General features: G+C 42.2%; 1 protein-coding gene across 2 annotated transcripts in view; it reads right to left on the bottom strand.

Annotated features, from left to right (window-relative positions):
- The window catches only part of LOC111840550 (semaphorin-3F-like), a 69,697-nt gene that overhangs the window by 17,194 nt on the left and 33,112 nt on the right, over positions 1–19,391 (bottom strand). Inside the window, exons 3-7 of one of the 2 annotated variants that reach the window (XM_023805507.2) lie at positions 5,147–5,307; positions 4,759–4,821; positions 3,694–3,813; positions 1,502–1,591; positions 249–342 (exon numbers count right to left, since the gene is read on the bottom strand). In XM_023805507.2, coding sequence (XP_023661275.2) covers positions 249–342; positions 1,502–1,591; positions 3,694–3,813; positions 4,759–4,821; positions 5,147–5,307 — 528 coding nt within the window. The remainder of the gene's footprint in view (positions 1–248; positions 343–1,501; positions 1,592–3,693; positions 3,814–4,758; positions 4,822–5,146; positions 5,308–19,391) is intronic. The other variant, XM_023805508.2, reaches the window with a different exon arrangement.

Genomic DNA, 19,391 nt, shown 5'->3' with positions numbered 1-19,391 from the left:
GGTTCATATTCAATTGGAAACGCACAGCCTGTAGTTTATAACTCATGGGAGTTTCACTTACACAAAAAAGTTCTGAGGGCAGAACAAAGAAATGATTGGTTCAGAGAAATAACCAATCAGATGGCAGAGGAGGTGGGTTCAATCAAATCTGTATTGACCTGGGGTCAATATAGATTTGTTTGAAATAGCTCTGCTCTTGAGCATGGCTCTGTTAGTCATTAATTTGATCCAAGACAACCAGCACTTACTGATCAAAGCAGACACGCTGTTCAGCTTTGGGTCATACGGACATTTCCCTTTTCCAGAATCCAGTGTGTCTGGTTCCAAACGAAATATATATTCCTGGAAAAAAAGTGGACACGAAACATCACGTCAATCATTCTGCAGTTCTCAGCATAACAGAAGATTTAATACGTCTTGACTTCTTTTCACCTGCAAATGAAAGTTACAAATCTCACAAACACAATGAAAATTTTACTCAAAAAAAAAATAAATAATAAGACTATTCTTTCCCATTTATGTGGGTATACTTTTGGCACGAGTATGTGTAGCTGAATACCAAAGATCTAACAGAAGCCAGGAATTCCTGATATTTGGTTCACTTGCTGGGGCAGGTTATAGGCGCGGATTCAGGTGACCAGCAGAAATTTGGACATGGCAAGTAAAACGCTGGTGCACAACGGCAGCCAGCACAGCCTTTGAACAAACCATAATTACTATCTAATCCAAATGAGGGAGACATGACCCACAATTCTGAGGAAAGATGGCTGTTTGCCAGGTGCTTCTTGGACATGTCCACAATGGTATTTAACTGGCTTCAATCTGAGTTTAATCAAAAAATACTTTGCACCATCTTTCGCTGTTTGAAGTTCCAGGCTCTGTCATGCATCAGTATCCTTGACCAAATGTCTAACCATAGATAACTCTCTAATCAATTGAATTGGAGACAGACCTCAGGACAGAAAGTATTATGAGCCCCAAATGAACCATGACAAAAGGATAAGTTGGATCTGGCCTTTCAGCAGTCATGCATTTTTAACTAATCTTTTTACAAAAGACTGGAGTCCACAATCATCTCAGAAGTATTACCCTAACATTGAAAAATGACTCTTCAAAGCTCAGCAGTCAGAGCTCAACTTAGATCTTAATTTAAATTATGTCTACATGGGTAGCAAACGGTGCACAGTTTGAAGTTACATTAACAACTTGATCCTGTGATAGGTTATGATGGGAAGAAAGGAAAAGAAGGCAAGACAAGGAAAAGAATAAACATTACAAAAACAAAACATGATCAAAGGAAAACTGTTACAGACAGAAAAAAGAGGTGATTGCAATGCAGTAAGATGAAATGTAGAGACTTGTGCCGATCCAGGAAAATGCATCCAATGCATATACGTCAACAGAAAGAGAGGAGATAGAGAAAGTGTTATGGAAGATGGAAGAAAGGGAAAGAGTGTCAGTTCTGGGCAGGGCTTGGGATCCGACCAACCCCATAGCCCACCTTCGGCTCCACTGGCTCTGCCGTGGTGGTGAGGTCTGCTGCCCGACTGGCCCTCCCTCCTGCCTGGGGCATCTGCAGGTGTAGAGCGGCCTAAAACAAACAGACATGACACACGTGGGGCACTTCCATCTCTCCTACCACACACGGCAGCTGGAGCCAGAAGTGCAGATAGCAGTAAGACTTCCTCTGCGCTTACTGACTGCTCTGTACTGACTGGGTCCTTGGTCCTTGACTACTTCAAAGGACGACCTAAGAAAGATCCAGTTTTTCCATAAGTTGTGCCAGTGACAATGCAATGTAAAGCACAGCTATAGAAAATGATTGTGGTCAATCGTGATGCATCAGAGGCTGCAGTGAATCATGCCAGTGTGTATCTTTGTTGTAGGCTAAAATGTTCTGTCCTGATAAGATACCGGTAACGCTTGGCAACTCGTGCACCTGAAGTGTAGAAGCTGCTGGCCCTGCTGTTTAGCTGCAGCTCGAATCTGCTCTCAGACAGTGGACCTGGTTTCCTGCCTAGATGTGGCCAAGATCATATGGTGCCCAGTCTCACATTACATTCAAAGCTTTTATTTCACCAATGCTGACAGAAATTATGACAATCACCGTACTGTTCATTTCAGTGAAAAGGGGAACCATTAAATGCATAATAACCATATGTTCATTGTTAAGTAGGTCATTCCTTTAGGGTAGTAAACCCACCTACCTAAATATACCGACTTTATATATGTGAGGTGAAAAGCCAGCCAGAAACTTCACTTTGGCAAACTTGTGAATAAAACTGAAAAAGTTGTGCTATGATGGTAATATACAGAAATAATGTGACTGACTCATACTATGATTGTATTGACAAATCAAATCAATAACAGACGGAATGCTTTTTATTGTCACTGCACAGGTAGCAAGTACAATGAAATTCAAAAGATATCCCATCATGCTCTCCTGTGAGACAGACCCACTTACATAAAGGTGAGCAAAGGAACAAAGCTTTTGGTCAGAGTGCAGTAAAGCCATTTATCCTGCACTCCAGAAGCATTTGGGGTTAAGGGCCTTGATAATGGGCACATTGATGGGATTATTACATTATTATTACTTTTGTAATAATAATAATAATAATAATGATAATAATAATAATAATAATAACCTAAAGATACAGGCACAGAGCCACACACTAGTGTAAAGCATGAAATGTATTTAAAGCATAGATAAGATACTCATCAATAAGAACAATATCTAGAAAAATAATATCAATTCATTTTTAATTTGAGAAAGATAGACTGAATGGGGCTGATACGTAAAGGATATCTGACTGAATTTGCAATAGTTGGCTTGGGGAAGGAAATCTGAATCCTCCCCCCAATTATACAGGGCATACAGCAGCTGATTGCTTATCATGGCTGCAGCATACTGTATATGACGGCCACTGAAAGTCAGCTGGCTGAGGTGAGGGTCAGTCTTAATGACTCAGGGTGTCTCAAATGTGACACTGTAAGACAGCGAGGAGGGCAAGAAATAATGAGGCAAATAACATTCATACTAGTCTATCATCTTATCACTGATGCAGGCTTCTTATCACACAAACCTAAGCCTGTAAAGGCCACTGCAAGTAGCACGGCTGCCATTTAAATGCGATCCTAAAATCTGCATTTCAAAATGAACCAAAATTCCAGAAACTTATTGATTAATAATTTCCCCATGCAATGTGGGAGAAAAAGTCTTTGGCATCAACACTCATTTTACAGAAGAAACCAAGTTGGAAGACAGAAGGTTGGGAGCAGCAAAAGGAAACAATGGGTGGAGTCTGTTGGATCAGGCACGCTGGTCATCAGTCAGACAATCCCTAGAATCGCCTCAATTGCTCCTAAAGAGACAAATTCTTCACAGAAAAGAAAATAAAAAACCATATTCCTCAAATGAATTATATTTACAATGTTGCAACTTTCATATTAAATATACGCGGCTTTTCATAATGATCAGGAAAATATCTGGCAAGCAGGACGGTCACCACACTGCAATGCTGACACAAGCCAGCTATCAAAATGTGCTTGCTTGTTATATATCCTGTTTTCAAAGCAATCTAGATTCCAGAATCTTTCAAAAGTGTGACTAAAAGAAAAAAAGTGGTCAGTGTTTTCTTGTAATCACCCCTGGTTCAACCTCAAGCCGGTGTTGTCACATCTGGTAATGGTTACCTGTGCTCGCCGTCCTCGGTTTACATAGGTGCAGACAGGATTGTAGGCCCCGGTTCCACACACATAAAGGTGGGTTCGGTTCCACGGCTCGATCAGACGGATGAAGTTACCACATTCTCCCTTGAAAAAGGGAAACAGAGGTGCTTAAGTTCTCAGTTGGTACAATCGAAGCTTTTTTTGTTCAAAGCAGGAAACAAGAAATAAATATCAAAATCAACTTCATAAACTTGCAATGCACATGTTCAATAACCTACCAGAAATCTCTAATAGACTAATACAACTGAAACCAGATACTGGAACTTGCAAATCCTCTATGCATCCAAAGTACATTGTGAGGCCATTTAAAGCAGTAAAGAATATTTCGAATGTTTGAAAAAGATCATGTTACTAAAATTCCCTCCAGTTAGAAATAAAGTCATACCACCCCCCCCCCCCCCCCCCATTTCATTTGTTCGATCTGTTGTTTAGTGAGTACTGTTCCCCAAACTATATTTAGCATATTGTATATAAGTCACTGTGGCCTAGTACTGGATAAGGTATTATTAAATATGGGCTTTTGATCTCAAATACACTAGTTTGTTGGTTGAATCAGATCTGTCAGTCAATTAATCAGTCAATCAATCAATCAATCAAAAGTGTGGTTAAGTGGACATATCATGTGAATAAATTCTGGCAGACTGCCAGCATCAGCAGGGCAGTGTGGTAATTCAGTACCACGTACCATTCTCCCAGGTATCATTCAAAACGCTTTAGTCCGAGCAGACGTAGCCTTTGCACTGAGTTTGCTAAGCTAAAGGGTCAGGTGTTTGAGCCAAATACAAAGCAAGTCATCAGTAGAAAATCTGTTAATTCTTTCAATGCAGCTGATTAAAGTCAGCAGAATGAACAACATGTACTAAAAATTTACAATCATGATAAAACGAACTTCACCAGCAAACACATATCAGCAACCACATTTTATTGAAATGGAAGGAAGCAGCATAACAGGTTATTGAAGGAATTTATGCAAACCAATGTACAATAAAACTGTATCGTTACACAGGGAATGGGTTTGGGTGTACTCACATTAATGTCTTTTCCAGATAAAATACATTCAGTTTTTCTCTGTGCAGGAACAGGCCAGTGGATCTGTGTTGGAGACAGAAGTATTTCATAGCATTAACATAAAAGCAGAAACCGATCTCACGCTTTGTCCCATATTGATTTATTTTATGCTTCCTGGAATAAAAAAAAGTCCAGTTGGTCCCAGAAGATGTGCCACGTCCAAGATGTTTTCACACCACTCACCACAGCTCAAATCTGAGACAGACAGAGGTATATTGTGCTCCAAGACAAACTCTGTGAAACAGAGACAAGAAGTGGAACCACTTTGGTTGAGGTCTGCAGCCAGTGAGCTGCACAAATGCAGCCTGAGGAGGGAAATGAGTATCAGGGGAGACGGAAGGGCCCTTACTATGAGTGGCTCCTTGTTGATGTCATGGAGGTCCAGCGAGAGGATGTAGTCTTTGCTGCCGACGTACATACGGTCATGGTCTTCATCCATGCGCAGTATGCGGTAGTCGGTGGTGTTGAGCAGGAAGGAGAAATGGTGAGCGGTGCCAGTTGCCTTCAGCTCTATGGAAAAAAAAACAGAGGAACCAACTGAATGATCCATCCCAGGAGATGAGCCTACCTACACTCAGACAAGCAAGCTATACTTACACAGTGGATGCCTGTGCCGTTAAAATACAGTTACATCAACCCGAGAGTCTGTTTAAAATGTCTGTGGACAATTTCCTTTAAATCCATGAAGGAGAAAAGCAAGGTCTCATTAACTCCATTTCTGGAAAGTTAATTAAAGGAGCCCTGCAGCCCATGGTGATACCTTAAGGTTATACCTTAAATAAAGGAGCCCAGCAGCCCATGGCGATACCTTAAGGTTATACCTTAAATAAAGGAGCCCAGCAGCCCATGGCGATACCTTAAGGTTATACCTTAGCTAAAGGAGCCCAGCAGCCCATGGCGATACCTTAAGGTTATACCTTAAATAAAGGAGCCCAGCAGCTCATGGTGATACCTTAAGGTTATACCTTAAATAAAGGAGCCCAGCAGCCCATGGTGATACCTTAAGGTTATACCTTAAATAAAGGAGCCCAGCAGCCCATGGCGATACCTTAAGGTTATACCTTAAATAAAGGAGCCCAGCAGCCCATGGCGATACCTTAAGGTTATACCTTAAATAAAGGAGCCCAGCAGCCCATGGCGATACCTTAAGGTTATACCTTAAATAAAGGAGCCCAGCAGCCCATGGCGATACCTTAAGGTTATACCTTAAATAAAGGAGCCCAGCAGCCCATGGTGATACCTTAAGGTTATACCTTAAATAAAGGAGCCCAGCAGCCCATGGCGATACCTTAAGGTTATACCTTAAATAAAGGAGCCCAGCAGCCCATGGTGATACCTTAAGGTTATACCTTAAATAAAGGAGCCCAGCAGCCCATGGTGATACCTTAAGGTTATACCTTAAATAAAGGAGCCCAGCAGCCCATGACGATACCTTAAGGTTATACCTTAAATAAAGGAGCCCAGCAGCTCATGGCGATACCTTAAGGTTATACCTTAAATAAAGGAGCCCAGCAGCCCATGGTGATACCTTAAGGTTATACCTTAAATAAAGGAGCCCAGCAGCCCATGACGATACCTTAAGGTTATACCTTAAATAAAGGAGCCCAGCAGCTCATGGCGATACCTTAAGGTTATACCTTAAATAAAGGAGCCCAGCAGCCCATGGCGATACCTTAAGGTTATACCTTAAATAAAGGAGCCCAGCAGCCCATGGTGATACCTTAAGGTTATACCTTAAATAAAGGAGCCCAGCAGCCCATGGCGATACCTTAAGGTTATACCTTAAATAAAGGAGCCCAGCAGCCCATGGTGATACCTTAAGGTTATACCTTAAATAAAGGAGCCCAGCAGCCCATGGCGATACCTTAAGGTTATACCTTAAATAAAGGAGCCCAGCAGCCCATGGCGATACCTTAAGGTTATACCTTAAATAAAGGAGCCCAGCAGCCCATGGCGATACCTTAAGGTTATACCTTAAATAAAGGAGCCCAGCAGCCCATGGCGATACCTTAAGGTTATACCTTAAATAAAGGAGCCCAGCAGCCCATGGCGATACCTTAAGGTTATACCTTAAATAAAGGAGCCCAGCAGCCCATGGTGATACCTTAAGGTTATACCTTAAATAAAGGAGCCCAGCAGCCCATGGTGATACCTTAAGGTTATACCTTAAATAAAGGAGCCCAGCAGCTCATGGCGATACCTTAAGGTTATACCTTAAATAAAGGAGCCCAGCAGCCCATGACGATACCTTAAGGTTATACCTTAAATAAAGGAGCCCAGCAGCCCATGGTGATACCTTAAGGTTATACCTTAAATAAAGGAGCCCAGCAGCCCATGGCGATACCTTAAGGTTATACCTTAAATAAAGGAGCCCAGCAGCCCATGGTGATACCTTAAGGTTATACCTTAAATAAAGGCTGTAGTTATTTTGCCATATTGTGTTCTACAAAAATGCTCTTAAAATTATTTAATTATGTAATATATTGTAGGACGAAAGAGTATTTCCCTCTTTATAAGCTGGACTATTTTCATACGAATACAAACAACTGACTCTAACACAGAAATTACCATGCCTGATATGAACCATTCCTGTCAAATATAAATATGAATACTGACACTTGCCTAGAATAATTAGTTTAAATATTCATTAAATATCTGTTTTTGTTGTTGCCGCCACTGCGCCAGAGAATGCAGAGAGAGAGACCCTGTGGGGTGATTTTTTAATGTTTACATTGTTACCGTCTGAAGTGGCACCTGAATCCATTGCCTGCTTCGTGTGCCCTGTATTTGTGACCAAAGTTTTCTAACGGGTTCTGCGAAATCTGAATACAGACTCCTTGTAGCTAGTCTGATTGCCTAAGCGCCTGAAGTGCACTATTGTCATGCAGGAAGGACAATGATAGGTGCTCCATCAAATACAGTGACAGCCTAGAGAGACTCCAGATTACCACAGGGTCACAAGCTGAAGATCATGCAGCTATTTTGGAACAGCTTTCCTGCCTTCAATAGCCTTTCCTACCCCACCTGTGTCAACGTAGGTCCCTCATATGGGACTTGATGACAATGCGAAAGCGTTCCTCGGTATATTTAAGCGGATGGCTGCTTTATGCCTGTGGCTATGTACAGAATTGGCTCTCCCGCTGTGCATGCCATCATTTGTAACATCCTGAAGAGGGTGCTCTTACAGAGAGCAGGCCTACTGGCAGCACAATACCATAAGAGGTTGAGAAAGCTCTCCTACACCAAGGTCAAACAACCCTTTGCCTTCACTTAGCAGATCTTGGACTCTGCAGCCTGTGTTCGAGGCCAGGGATTTCCTTGCTTGAAGGCATTGTGGAGCAGGTGACTCTGATGGAATTCATTTTCAGCATCTCAAAAGCTGGTTCCAATACCACTAGACCGCTCTCGGACTGCTGTTGTCCAGCTGGCTAAAAATCACCTGGCTGTCTGCCCAGAAGAACCCCAAACACAGACCTGTGCCTCCTCCAGCTCCTTCCTTCCCTCCTCCTATCCCTCTCACAAAACATCTCCTCTCGCTTCTACTATTTCCCACCATTTAGAAGTTTGTGTGAGCTTCCTTGTGAAGTTTATGGGCCAAGAGTACTCTTGGTATGGAGTTCTTGGCAAGTTCCAAAAGGACTGCTCCTGATTAATGTTGGCACAGCTACTTTTAAGCCCTATCATACTCTTCTTTCCCCTTCTGGCAGCAACATAAGAGATACCGGTAAGCGTACATGGTGTATATATCAGGAAACTCTAGGAGCACCCTTCCATATACGCCTATGAGATGTCTTACAATAGCCACGGGATGATACCCTTCTTCACATAGCTGATCAAGTAATTACAAGGGAAGCCGGCTGTGGGCCCCCCTGTCCCTTGGCATGAGTCTGACAGGAAAGGAGTGTGACATAGAGGGCGGGTGGCTGCCAGCGTTCCTGGTATGGAGGGTGACAGGTGTAACACGTTATCCATGTCCCTGTCTTTCATTACTGCTATTCCATTTCAAATGCTTCTTCATTTTTTCACTCCCTGTTAGGATATCAGAGACTCCTGTTCAGTCTAGTGTCTAGAAGTTTCAATGGTTTATCAGAAATTGCTTATTTTGTGAATTGCGCTTTTTTTAAGGCCAACATCAAGTAGTAAAAACGCCTTATTAGTCCATATTTTTTAAGCTTCAGTTCAGCTACCCAGTCAAAGCTTTTCTGCATGATGCTTTGCTAAGTCAGAATGTATCTTACTTGCCATTTTATATAAGTACAGTCAAACCTCCCTTATCCGGACCTCCAATATACGGGCACCTCCCTCTACCGGGCTGCTCTTGGCACGCACATGCGCAAATTAATCTTACACAGCCAGCAGCTGTGCAAAATCCATGGCTTCAAAAAGGACGCGTAGTGTCATGTCTCTCCAAAAGAAGCTCGATATCATTACAGAAATTTGACAAGGAAAATCACAGAGTGTTGTTGCAGACCATTTTGCAGTGGCGGTCTGTGGTAGGCGATATTTGGAAGAGTAAAGGAAAAATTGAGAAGCATGTGACAACTAGCGCTAATCCTGAATTAGCTGAGACGTTGTATTGTTAGAGATGCACATTCCCAAAAGCTGGACGAAGCTTGTTACCTGTGGTGAATATCATGTAGTTTGTATGCGTATAAATGTAGATCACAGCTTGGTGGTGAACTTGATTCAGTGCATGAGGAGGAGACCAGATGGACCAGGATGACCCAGAAGAGCAGTCAAGGTTTTCAGGGAAAATTTGACTGAAGCCTCTGTGACACAAATATAACTCAGACCTCCTGAAAAATTTCCCCCCCGTGCTGGGTGAGGTTGAGGAGCATTTTGAGCTAGCTCAGGAGCATCTATGGATCCCCCAGAATGAGCTACAACAATGGCCACTGAAAAAGAGGTCTGGCCTTATCTGCTTGGTATGCTACGACCAGAACCCTTACCTGCAAAAGCAGGGGAAATATGATAATGATGACTGCTTGCCCAGGAACAGAGAGAATATAATGATGACTGCATACCCAGGAACACAGAGAACTCAGGATACATAAAACCATCAAAAATTAAAACAAAGACACAATTTTAAAGACAAAAATATCAAATGAAAATAAATCCAAGCTTTAATGAATAATTCCTAATCAAATGAGAGTGATTTCTATGCCCTCACTGACCGTTTCAACTGACTATTTCAATATTAGTCTAAATACTAGAACTCGTGGCCATAAGTGGAAATTAGCGGGAGAACATTTTAAAACAAATTTGAGGAAGCACTTCTTTACACAGCGTGTAGTCAGAGTATGGAATAGTCTTCCTGCTATTGTAGTGGAAGCTAAAACCATGGGTTCCTTTAAATCAGAGCTAGATAAGATTTTAACAACTCTGAGATATTAGCTAAGTTCTCCCCAAACGAGCTTGATGGGCCGAATGGCCTCCTCTCGTTTGTAAATTTCTTATGTTCTTATGTTCTTATGTTTCTTATTGATGGTTTTCCTGGCTGTATTTGCCTGGTCTACATGAGCCTTTTCTTGGATACTTTTCGGTTAATTTAACGCCAAGAGGAATGACAGGCTTGCTGCTGTGGCACATGACCCACCAGCCACTGCTTCAGGCACCACACGGCACGCTTGTATGAAAGACCAGTGACAGCCTGTCGTAGCCGGAATGAGCTCCTATCACACAGGCAACCAGCTCCCAGCAGCCCGTCCTTCCTTATGCACCACATCTGTCACTGGCTCATCTGTGTCTGTTTGCTCTCACAGAGGTAAGTCTGGGTGTCTGAGCCCAGATACATCACCACGGAAGAAAGCTAAAGGTCATGGAAAATCTCAAACGCAAACCTTAGGAAATCAGACTGGTGACACGCAGGTGCCCTTCCTGCTGCTCCTTCCCCACACCCCCTCCTGTCCCTGACCAGTGCTCAGGCACAAATACCCCACATCTATCCATCATCTATCCATCCATATACCTGGGACACAGGATAGGGATATTAAACCAAACCACAAGTATAAGGGGGTAAACCAATGTTTTAATTTCATTCCTACTAAACACAAGATAATATTACTTACATGGTGAAAAACAAAATGTTGTGTACAAAACAGCTCCATCATTCTATATCACCATTTTCTTAGGTATTTTGAACTCATAGCTGTCCCAATGAACTCTTAAATATAACTAGTTTATTAAAAAATAATGGACTGTAAGTCTTGTTTTTGAGGAAACTACTGACAGGAATGTAAGACAGCAAGTGATCCATTACTAAAAAGTGAAATTTAATATTTCCAGGGATTTTTTTTGGGCAAATGCATTCAGAAGTTTTTGCGTTTGACAGAAGGTAGCATTTTAAACAGATGTAAGACAGGAGTAATGGAACTTTCTTTAGGATGTTTACTTTGAAAAAAAATTAAAAAGAAAGCCTTCGATACAAGTGGCTACTGGCTAGTGGACCTTGGCGTCAGTATCTGCACCTCTTAGGCTCTGCTCTGGCCACCTGCTGAATAAGTGAGACCTCTCAGTAAGACTGGAGCTGGACAGGAACATTGTGGGGAGGGTAACTGCTGTGAGGATGCATGGTCTTGGCATCATTTTATGGGGGGGACCAAAATGCAGTGGCACTCCAACTGAGGACTATTTTTGCACATTTCACTATGTTTGTTCTTGGGAAGTATATTAAAATGTTTTAATTACACAGGATTTTGCCTCCAACATTCTCCACACAAGGATAGGATCGACAGGTTCCTCAGGGTTTGTCCCACAGCAAGGTCCAGCGAATTCCAGGGCCCTCATCTCTGCACGGTTTTTGGTTGCATTGACATCCCAGAGGAGCCCCATGTTGGTGTAACATAGTAGATCCAAATGTATCTAAAATTACAAATTTTCTACTCACCATGAGGGCCTGAGTAACACCAATGATAATAAACTATTAAAGTACATTTCTGTGGTTTGGAATGTCTGCCTTGCACTGCTAGGCAGTAAGCACAATAGAAAGCTTTGTGAAAATGTCAGCCACACATGCATTTATGCACTCATAAACCTGTGATATCGAGACGGCCCCATTAGAGAGGAAAGTGAAACTTAATGGTAATGATTGCAGATGGGCTGGGTGCTGGGAAGGAGGATCAGATCCAGTTGTGCTATTAAGGTGGGAAGTGGGCTGGAAACGCAGAGGGGGGGGGGGATTGCAGACAGAATACAGCATTCATAGGCTATGCTATGATGGTTCCACACTTTAAAGTTAGCCTCTTTTCATTTGCTAAAAGGAAGCTCAAACACTGCAAATCAGGCCTGAACTCAATTTGTCACAGCAAGAAAATAGATGGAGACTGTGTTTATTCAGTTGGAAGTGCTATATTATGAGTGTGTTGCCCTCTGCACGGACTAACAGTGATTAATTGACAGGCAGATTCTTCCTCAGTTGATGATGTAAACCACGGTCCGTTTTGCTGGGATTGTATTACGGCGTAATATTGTGCAGTCCGGTGAATATCTCTGAAGAGAAAGAGGCACAAAGATAACTAACTGATGTGGACCGGCGCACAGCCTAAATGCAGTACTAGGACCAATATCGGTATGGTTTGTCTCCCAAAAAAATGAGTCACTGCGGCCTGTAGGGGGCAGCACAGAAGCAGCACTTTCAAAAGGTACAGCAGAGGTGCAAGAAACTCCTTTGTCCTGTCTGCCCTAGGGGGGCTGCCCTTTGGCTGCTATTTTGTGTAGTTCATTCCTGACTCTGAGCTTGCCAAATTCCCCGACCCCCCCCACCTGCTGTGCAATGCTGCCCAACACGCCCTGGACACCCCAGCAAGGGCACAGGTGCAGGTGCTGACAGACATGCCAGGCAGACCCTTCCACAGTATGCGCTTCAATCCACGCCGATCTTGGCAGGCAAACAACTCCCTCCCCAGAAGTCTCCACGTGCCACGGATCGTGCCGGAGTCGCCACTCCTAAATCACCCCGATGGACCAATGACGCCGCTGCTCGACTTCTGGCAACTCTTTAAAATCTGGTCCTGGGTTCTGCGGGGAGCAGTCAAATTTATTTGGTGGATGGGATTCTTGGGAACTCCCCATTCCATGTATGCAAGAGCTCATTTTTTTCATAACCTAACAGATGCAAACACAAAGGGCCAACAAAGGCACATGAAGCCAGGAGATAATTTATATCTAAGCAAATCATCAAATGAGAGACTGGTGTAACTGGTAAAAGCAATTTATGATCTATTTATCTTTATCACAAGGAAATTTCTTTAGAAAATTCAGCCTTCCATTGCCCCCCCCCCCCCCCCCAAGAAGCACTGGTCTTATTTTAATAGCCGATGACTCAACTGCTGGTTGTGCGCCCACCCCTACGCTGCGGTCATGCTCCGCAGAGTTTCAGTCACGTCGCTGAATACCACAGGTCCTGCCCGCACAGTGACAGTGACTGAAGAGCCGCGTGTCATGCACTGGAGTGCAGTGGATGCCATGCCTCAAGCGCCTTGCAATACAATGCAGAAGATGCATCACGGGCCCCCCCCTTGACTGTTTTTCTCAAAATGCATGATGACCCATAAAATCCTACAGGCTTAATATTATGGTGGGGGAATATTGCAGGTATCCAGTTAATCATGCTGTTCCGAAAGCAGGATTTACCCTTCCTGATACACTAAGCCGTGCTCTTGGCTATGAGAGAGCATGTGCATGTTTCAATCCGGGATGAAACATTTGCCTGAAATGTAAACTCTACTGTACAAACACATGCAGCTGGCATTCAACAGACTTTCCCTAAATGATCACTTTACAATGTGAGACATGATTAGCCGGCCAACATCAAATATCTGTAGCTGCAGGAAAACATGCAAAAAACCTCAATTCATAAAAAAAAACTTTAGAATGATGAGCAACAAATAATTTTTGTTAGCTGACTCATTGGGTGGCACTGTAACCTCACACCCCCTGGGCTGGGGGCTCAAACCCCACCTCTGCTCTGTGGAATATTCATATATACTCTCCCTTTGCCACATGGGCCTTTTCCAGGCCACATGGGCCTTTTCTCTCGCAGTCCAAAGAAATCCAGTGAGCCTAATGGATTGTAGTATATGACTGCATGCATGTGCATGTGTCCTGTGATGGGGGGGGCGTCTAACCCAGGGTGCAGACATAACCTTGGGCCCTGTCTTCTGCTCTGGGACCAGCTGGAGGATCCCTTGAATAAAATAAGTTGTTGGAAGATAGATGGAAGTTTTTTTTTGTTTGAAAGAGTTCATATGCAAATATTATGAATAATCAGAAATATAGCCGGAGGAAAAAAAAAACTTGATTGTTAGCCTTGTTGTTGTTGTTAAAGTTGTTGTGCTTATTAAGATTATTGCCTCTAACAATATTACACAGTCTACTTTTTCATATTTTGCCGATTCTTTCATTTGTGTATAAAGAATTACTCATGCAAGGTGACTCACTTCATATAAATCACTCTGTTGGTGGCCCAGCCATCAGCCAGGGCCTGCAGAAGTCTGAGCTTTCAAACTGGTAGATGAAAGGTCTCATCTAGCCAAATAACTAACCACTATTATCTGTGTGTGGTGCAATATTTTAATGTATTTGTTCTGTTATACTGCACCCTAAGATAGATAATAGCAATTTATTCAGATTTATTGTTTATTAAGTATGGAATTATGACACTAAAAATAAATCTGCCATGTGAATTGCTCCAATTTTGAAATGATAGTTTGGCAGTAACAGATTCTCAGTGGGAGACTTTATTGAGGCCTAATTCTCTACCCATAGCCAATGGGCAATTTTTACTGCGCAAAATTGCCATATGATGTTACTGAAATTGGCAGGAAAAATGTGCTCTGTCCCTAGCTTGTGAAGCCCTACTAATGCTGCTAGAGGGGTCTGTAGAGCCTTCACCTTCAGAGTTTCAGAACACATGGTGAGATCTGCAGAACCTTTACAGTGACACTGTCTGCAGCTGTTGTCACTGCAGTCCAGTGACGTCAAGCTTGAGTTAGTCATATGCTCAGATGTCCTACAATGTGAACCATACAGCTAGAATCTGAAAGAGCCACATGATTTTATTATTTTAATTTTCCAGGCGGACCCTCAATATTCTTTAACCACAGTATGTTAGTGTTTGAATAATCATGCTGACTTCCTTTAATGAGGTGATAACAGGAAGAAAAAGGTTCAGCTGCAGATAAAGTAGGCAGGTGAACCTCACTACAATTCCTTTGGGAGGGGCATGGGTGACGTTTTAGCGAGTGACAAGGTGCTCGATGTATGGCGTTATCTCTTGCCATCGCTGAGAATGTGTGTTCAAATGCACAGACACCCGTGAATTGAAAACACATGTAGACAGAGCGTACTTAGAGGTTACCTTCATTTTTGTCTAGACTAGACAAAAGTTATGCATCAAAAACCATTGTTTAGAATTCCAAACCCAGAATTCAAAGAAGCAAATGAAGAAGCTCTGCAAAGCCTGAGCAGCTACCCGCCATATTGTTCTGACTGGCATTGGCTATGCACACTTATGGAAGTGCTTAAAACAAGATTGAAAACTATTACATCTAACCAACAGCAGCTCTTGGTGTAGCTATAAATCATAACTTAAGCAATTGTTTCCCAATCTGGTCCTTGGGGATCCACAGACATTTTTGCTCCTTCCTAGCTCCCGGTAGCAAAAACGTGGACTGTCTGCGGGTCCCAAAGGACCGGATTGGGAAACGCTGACTTAAACCACTACTGTAAGTATCTCTAATGCTTTTCTGAACAACAAAAGACACAACAGCAGTGGTTCTGAGACAGTACAGGAAAGGAGGTCCGTAAGGAAAAAGATGCAGTTGTATGTTTTGACTATCTAATAATAAGAACTTCTGTGAAGGGAATTGATGTTTCTATTTTACTGTTTGCACACACTTCTTACTACCTATAGTGTGTCCTCACAACTATTGGCAATGAAACTCTATAAGATGAAGCTTCAGTCTGCGTAGTTCATCCCGGTGATGTTTAGAAGGGACGTATCCCCAGCTGTGGGGTCTGTGCGGCTGCCTTTGACCATCTGAGCTCTAAGGTAATTAAACACGTTTTAATGCAGAGTGGCAGCTTGGCCCCTGTTACCAGGTGACTGTGGGGGAATGCTATCTGGTCCATCTCCTCCTTGGCCGCAGGGAGCGAGTGAAAGGAAGCCAGATTGCCGGCAGAGAGCGTTGCCTACTTGCCCAGACATTCTTATTGCATTGTTCAAATTCCCGCTCGCCATTCGACTTCTGAAGGTGCCTTTGCTTATCTGCGCAAGCTGTGTGATCTGAGCTTTCTTCCATAGGGCCTCATACTGGAGCTATCACTGAACTTAATAAGATTGGCTGGACAGGCAGACTGAAAGTGGCCCTTGACATTGGGGCAATTTCATCCTTACCCTGCATGCCAGCTGGATTTCATTTATGCAAGGAACAAAAATTACAATCCAACAGAAGAAGACATTCCGATTTGAAGACAGTAATTGACCAAAATGAAATCCATACAGGCATATTTATTCTTTTAAAATGCTGCTTCTTGAATGGCAATTAAAAACGCCGTAGTGCTTTAGACAAAGTAATTGGGGGTTAGTTTGTCTTTGTAATGAGCGGCACATTCTTCCTCTAGAGAGAAATGCTCAGTGGTGGGAGAGAAAATGAGAAATCTCTAACAAGCAAATGAAACCCAAAAAGTAAGAAATCTAATGATCCTAATATCATCATCACCTTCTGACCTCACCCGTCTTAAAACACTAAAATCCTGGTGAGGGGCTTTTGACTCAGCACTAGGAAACTAGATGCAAAGTATCCTTGCATATACAAAAACCATCATACATTTTCAAAAATTGACATTAACCTTGAATGTCAATTAGCAGCATGTCACAGCCATGTGACCATGCACCAGGTCTCCTGCCTCCCCCTCAGAACGGCAACGTGACAGTGCTATTGAAGATACATTTATCCTCCTTGCAACGTGTCACCCTTTACAATATATGTTGAGTACAAAATTGCGGCTTAGGGCTTGTGAATGAAAGCCCCCACTATTACGTGTACAAGTAATAATTTATTTCAATTCTTGTCAGAAGATGAAGGTATATGCTGCATTAACAGCCAATATCAGCCAATCAATGATCATATTCAATTACAATTTGCTTGCTGTTATCTTTTTCGAGTGACTCATTATTGTTCTGCAGCTTCTGGTGAAAGGATCAATAGACAGTTCAAAAACTAGCCTTCTATATATAATTGGTTCATTTTGAGAAAAAATGGAGCACTACATGCTATACTGTTTCAAAAGCTTGCATTTGACATTCAGACCTTTCACACCAATATCAGTGCTATGCTACACATTACATGCAAGGTCAGTAATACTTATGGTTAGATATTAACCAAAATGGATAAGTGGAAAACTGCAAGCAAATAAGAGTCACTGTACCATGCTCAAGGGGCATATTAAAAGAGAGTAGACTCCGCATTGCAAAATAGTGGTCAAACACTGATATGTCGCAATAGGTGTAAATGTGTATGGAAAGGTGTGTCATTCTCATTGCCCAAGTGCAAAAGGTCTTTAGAAATATCCTCAAAATATATACAACTGGAATGAAAAACCAGGGAGTCAAAAACACATGATACAGAAATGCCAAAAATCCATAAAGACCTTCACCAATTGTTTAATGTCCTTATTTAAACTGTCCTTCTCGTGGTCCGGGGTGAACTTCATAATAGAGAGAGGCTCTACAGCATCAAACAAAGGAGATGGCCTCCAGCTAGTCGATGAGCTAGAGACATAGACTATTAGGAAACAAAGTTTGTTCACATGACCTATAAGAATCACAAACACCAATTTGTTGTAGTCCAGCCTTTAAATTTCAATAAGGTTATGAATAGAACCAAAGTGCTGAGGTCAAACAGATCAAAACATACTGAAAGGGAGAGTAATAGAACGGGAGAGTGAGCAAAACAAAATGAAGAGTCCCACAGAACCCAATAGGGGTTCAAGGTAGTATTAATACTGAAGTGTTAAATGCGTGTCAAGCGGAGTGGTACAATCAACTGCCAAGATTCTGTCAAGGTTAGACTAAGACCGAATTGGGAAACAATGACTTAAACCACTAAGTATCCCTAATGCTTCTTTGAACAACAAAAGACACAACCGGAGATTGATCTCGTTGAGAAATTATGTTTCAGGTGACTGGGTGGAGGCAACTGGCAGGGATACTAAAGGCAAGTAGATGGTTTAGTTAAATCCATTTGGACCTCTGTCCATGAGTGACATGAAGCCATTAAAACCCATTTGAGTGGAATCTTATAGTCTTAAGCAACAGCAAGTGTATGAATGTTTAGGGTTCGCATACCCAAATGAAGAATGCAGTGTATCTTCACCTGAATTCACCCAAACCTGGCGTGCAAGTGGTAGGATGGGAGAACTACCCATGTCTGTCAGCCACAGTGTGCTGGGACACTGAGACGTTCTCATGATACATGGCACGCTGTTCCCTGGTGGTCTAACTTTAAACCTCATGCTTCATTCTATCACGTTCATATATTTTCAGTGACATGTCACCATAGCCACAATAATGCGACACCTAGCATAACGATAACGCAAAGCCACAAAGAGTCCAACTCCAAAATTACACAGATCTCTAGATCTTAGCAATTTGTTTGCCGAAAGCACAACATCTGTGTCTAAAGCACACTTCGGTGATTATTACAATTTTTTTTATTATGTGGGTTTCAAGAGTCTGTCACCTTGAAGCGCATTCAGACTTGGCATGTTTAAGCACTATTATGAAATCTGAGGGCTTTGGTAGGAGTTCGGCTGAAGTAATTGCGTATCTTACCATTTCCAGACTTACAGTATGCAGATGCAGAGCAAAATGAATTTTCTCAGTCTATGTTTCAGCATGTGGTTTATTGCCATGTGTTGGTACTATAATGATGTAATGATAGTTTGCCTGATGTAGTAACAGCTCCTTGTAATTTAGTAAACTGCAATTTGGCAAACAGACCGTATAAAATTTGTTGTGTCAAATCTTGTGTCGATGCAGTGCTGTCCTCTATGTAAGTCACCTTACCTTCTTACATCGTACCAGATTTCTGCCTTTCATTGTTATAGGTGGCCGGGTTGTTTTTAAATGGAGTAGAGGCACAAAACCCTAATCAGTGACCAACTGCAGATTGTGACGGGTAGAGAAACACACAGCAGTCTAGCGAAACAAAAAAATGAGAAACAGGCATGTTGGAGAAAGTGATCCGTGCAGTGCTCAGCCCAGGGTAGAAGGTATATACTATTTCTCAAAGGGGGGGGGGCTGAAGAACTAATTGCCAAGAAGTTGTAATTAAGGAGGAAAACTTCAGGAAATGAGTGAAAAGAACATGGAACATGGAACTGTGTCTGTGGCAGGGAATTAGTTTTTATTGCGGGTCAGTGTTCACACATTTGCTGGAAAATTGAATTCTATGATAAATGTATTATCCAGTACAGTTGTATTAAGAAACAACTGTAATTAAAAAAAACTTTACCACCACATCTCATCTGTTACAGAAAAGAAAAATCAATGCAACATAAAATACCTGCAATATCTGTAGTGTTGGGATGGG

The sequence above is a fragment of the Paramormyrops kingsleyae genome, chromosome 6 (genome assembly GCF_048594095.1).
Source record: "Paramormyrops kingsleyae isolate MSU_618 chromosome 6, PKINGS_0.4, whole genome shotgun sequence".
Lineage (NCBI taxonomy): Eukaryota > Metazoa > Chordata > Actinopteri > Osteoglossiformes > Mormyridae > Paramormyrops > Paramormyrops kingsleyae.
The sequence above is the reverse complement of the archived record's forward strand: the minus strand, read 5'-3'. Positions and strand labels throughout refer to the sequence as shown.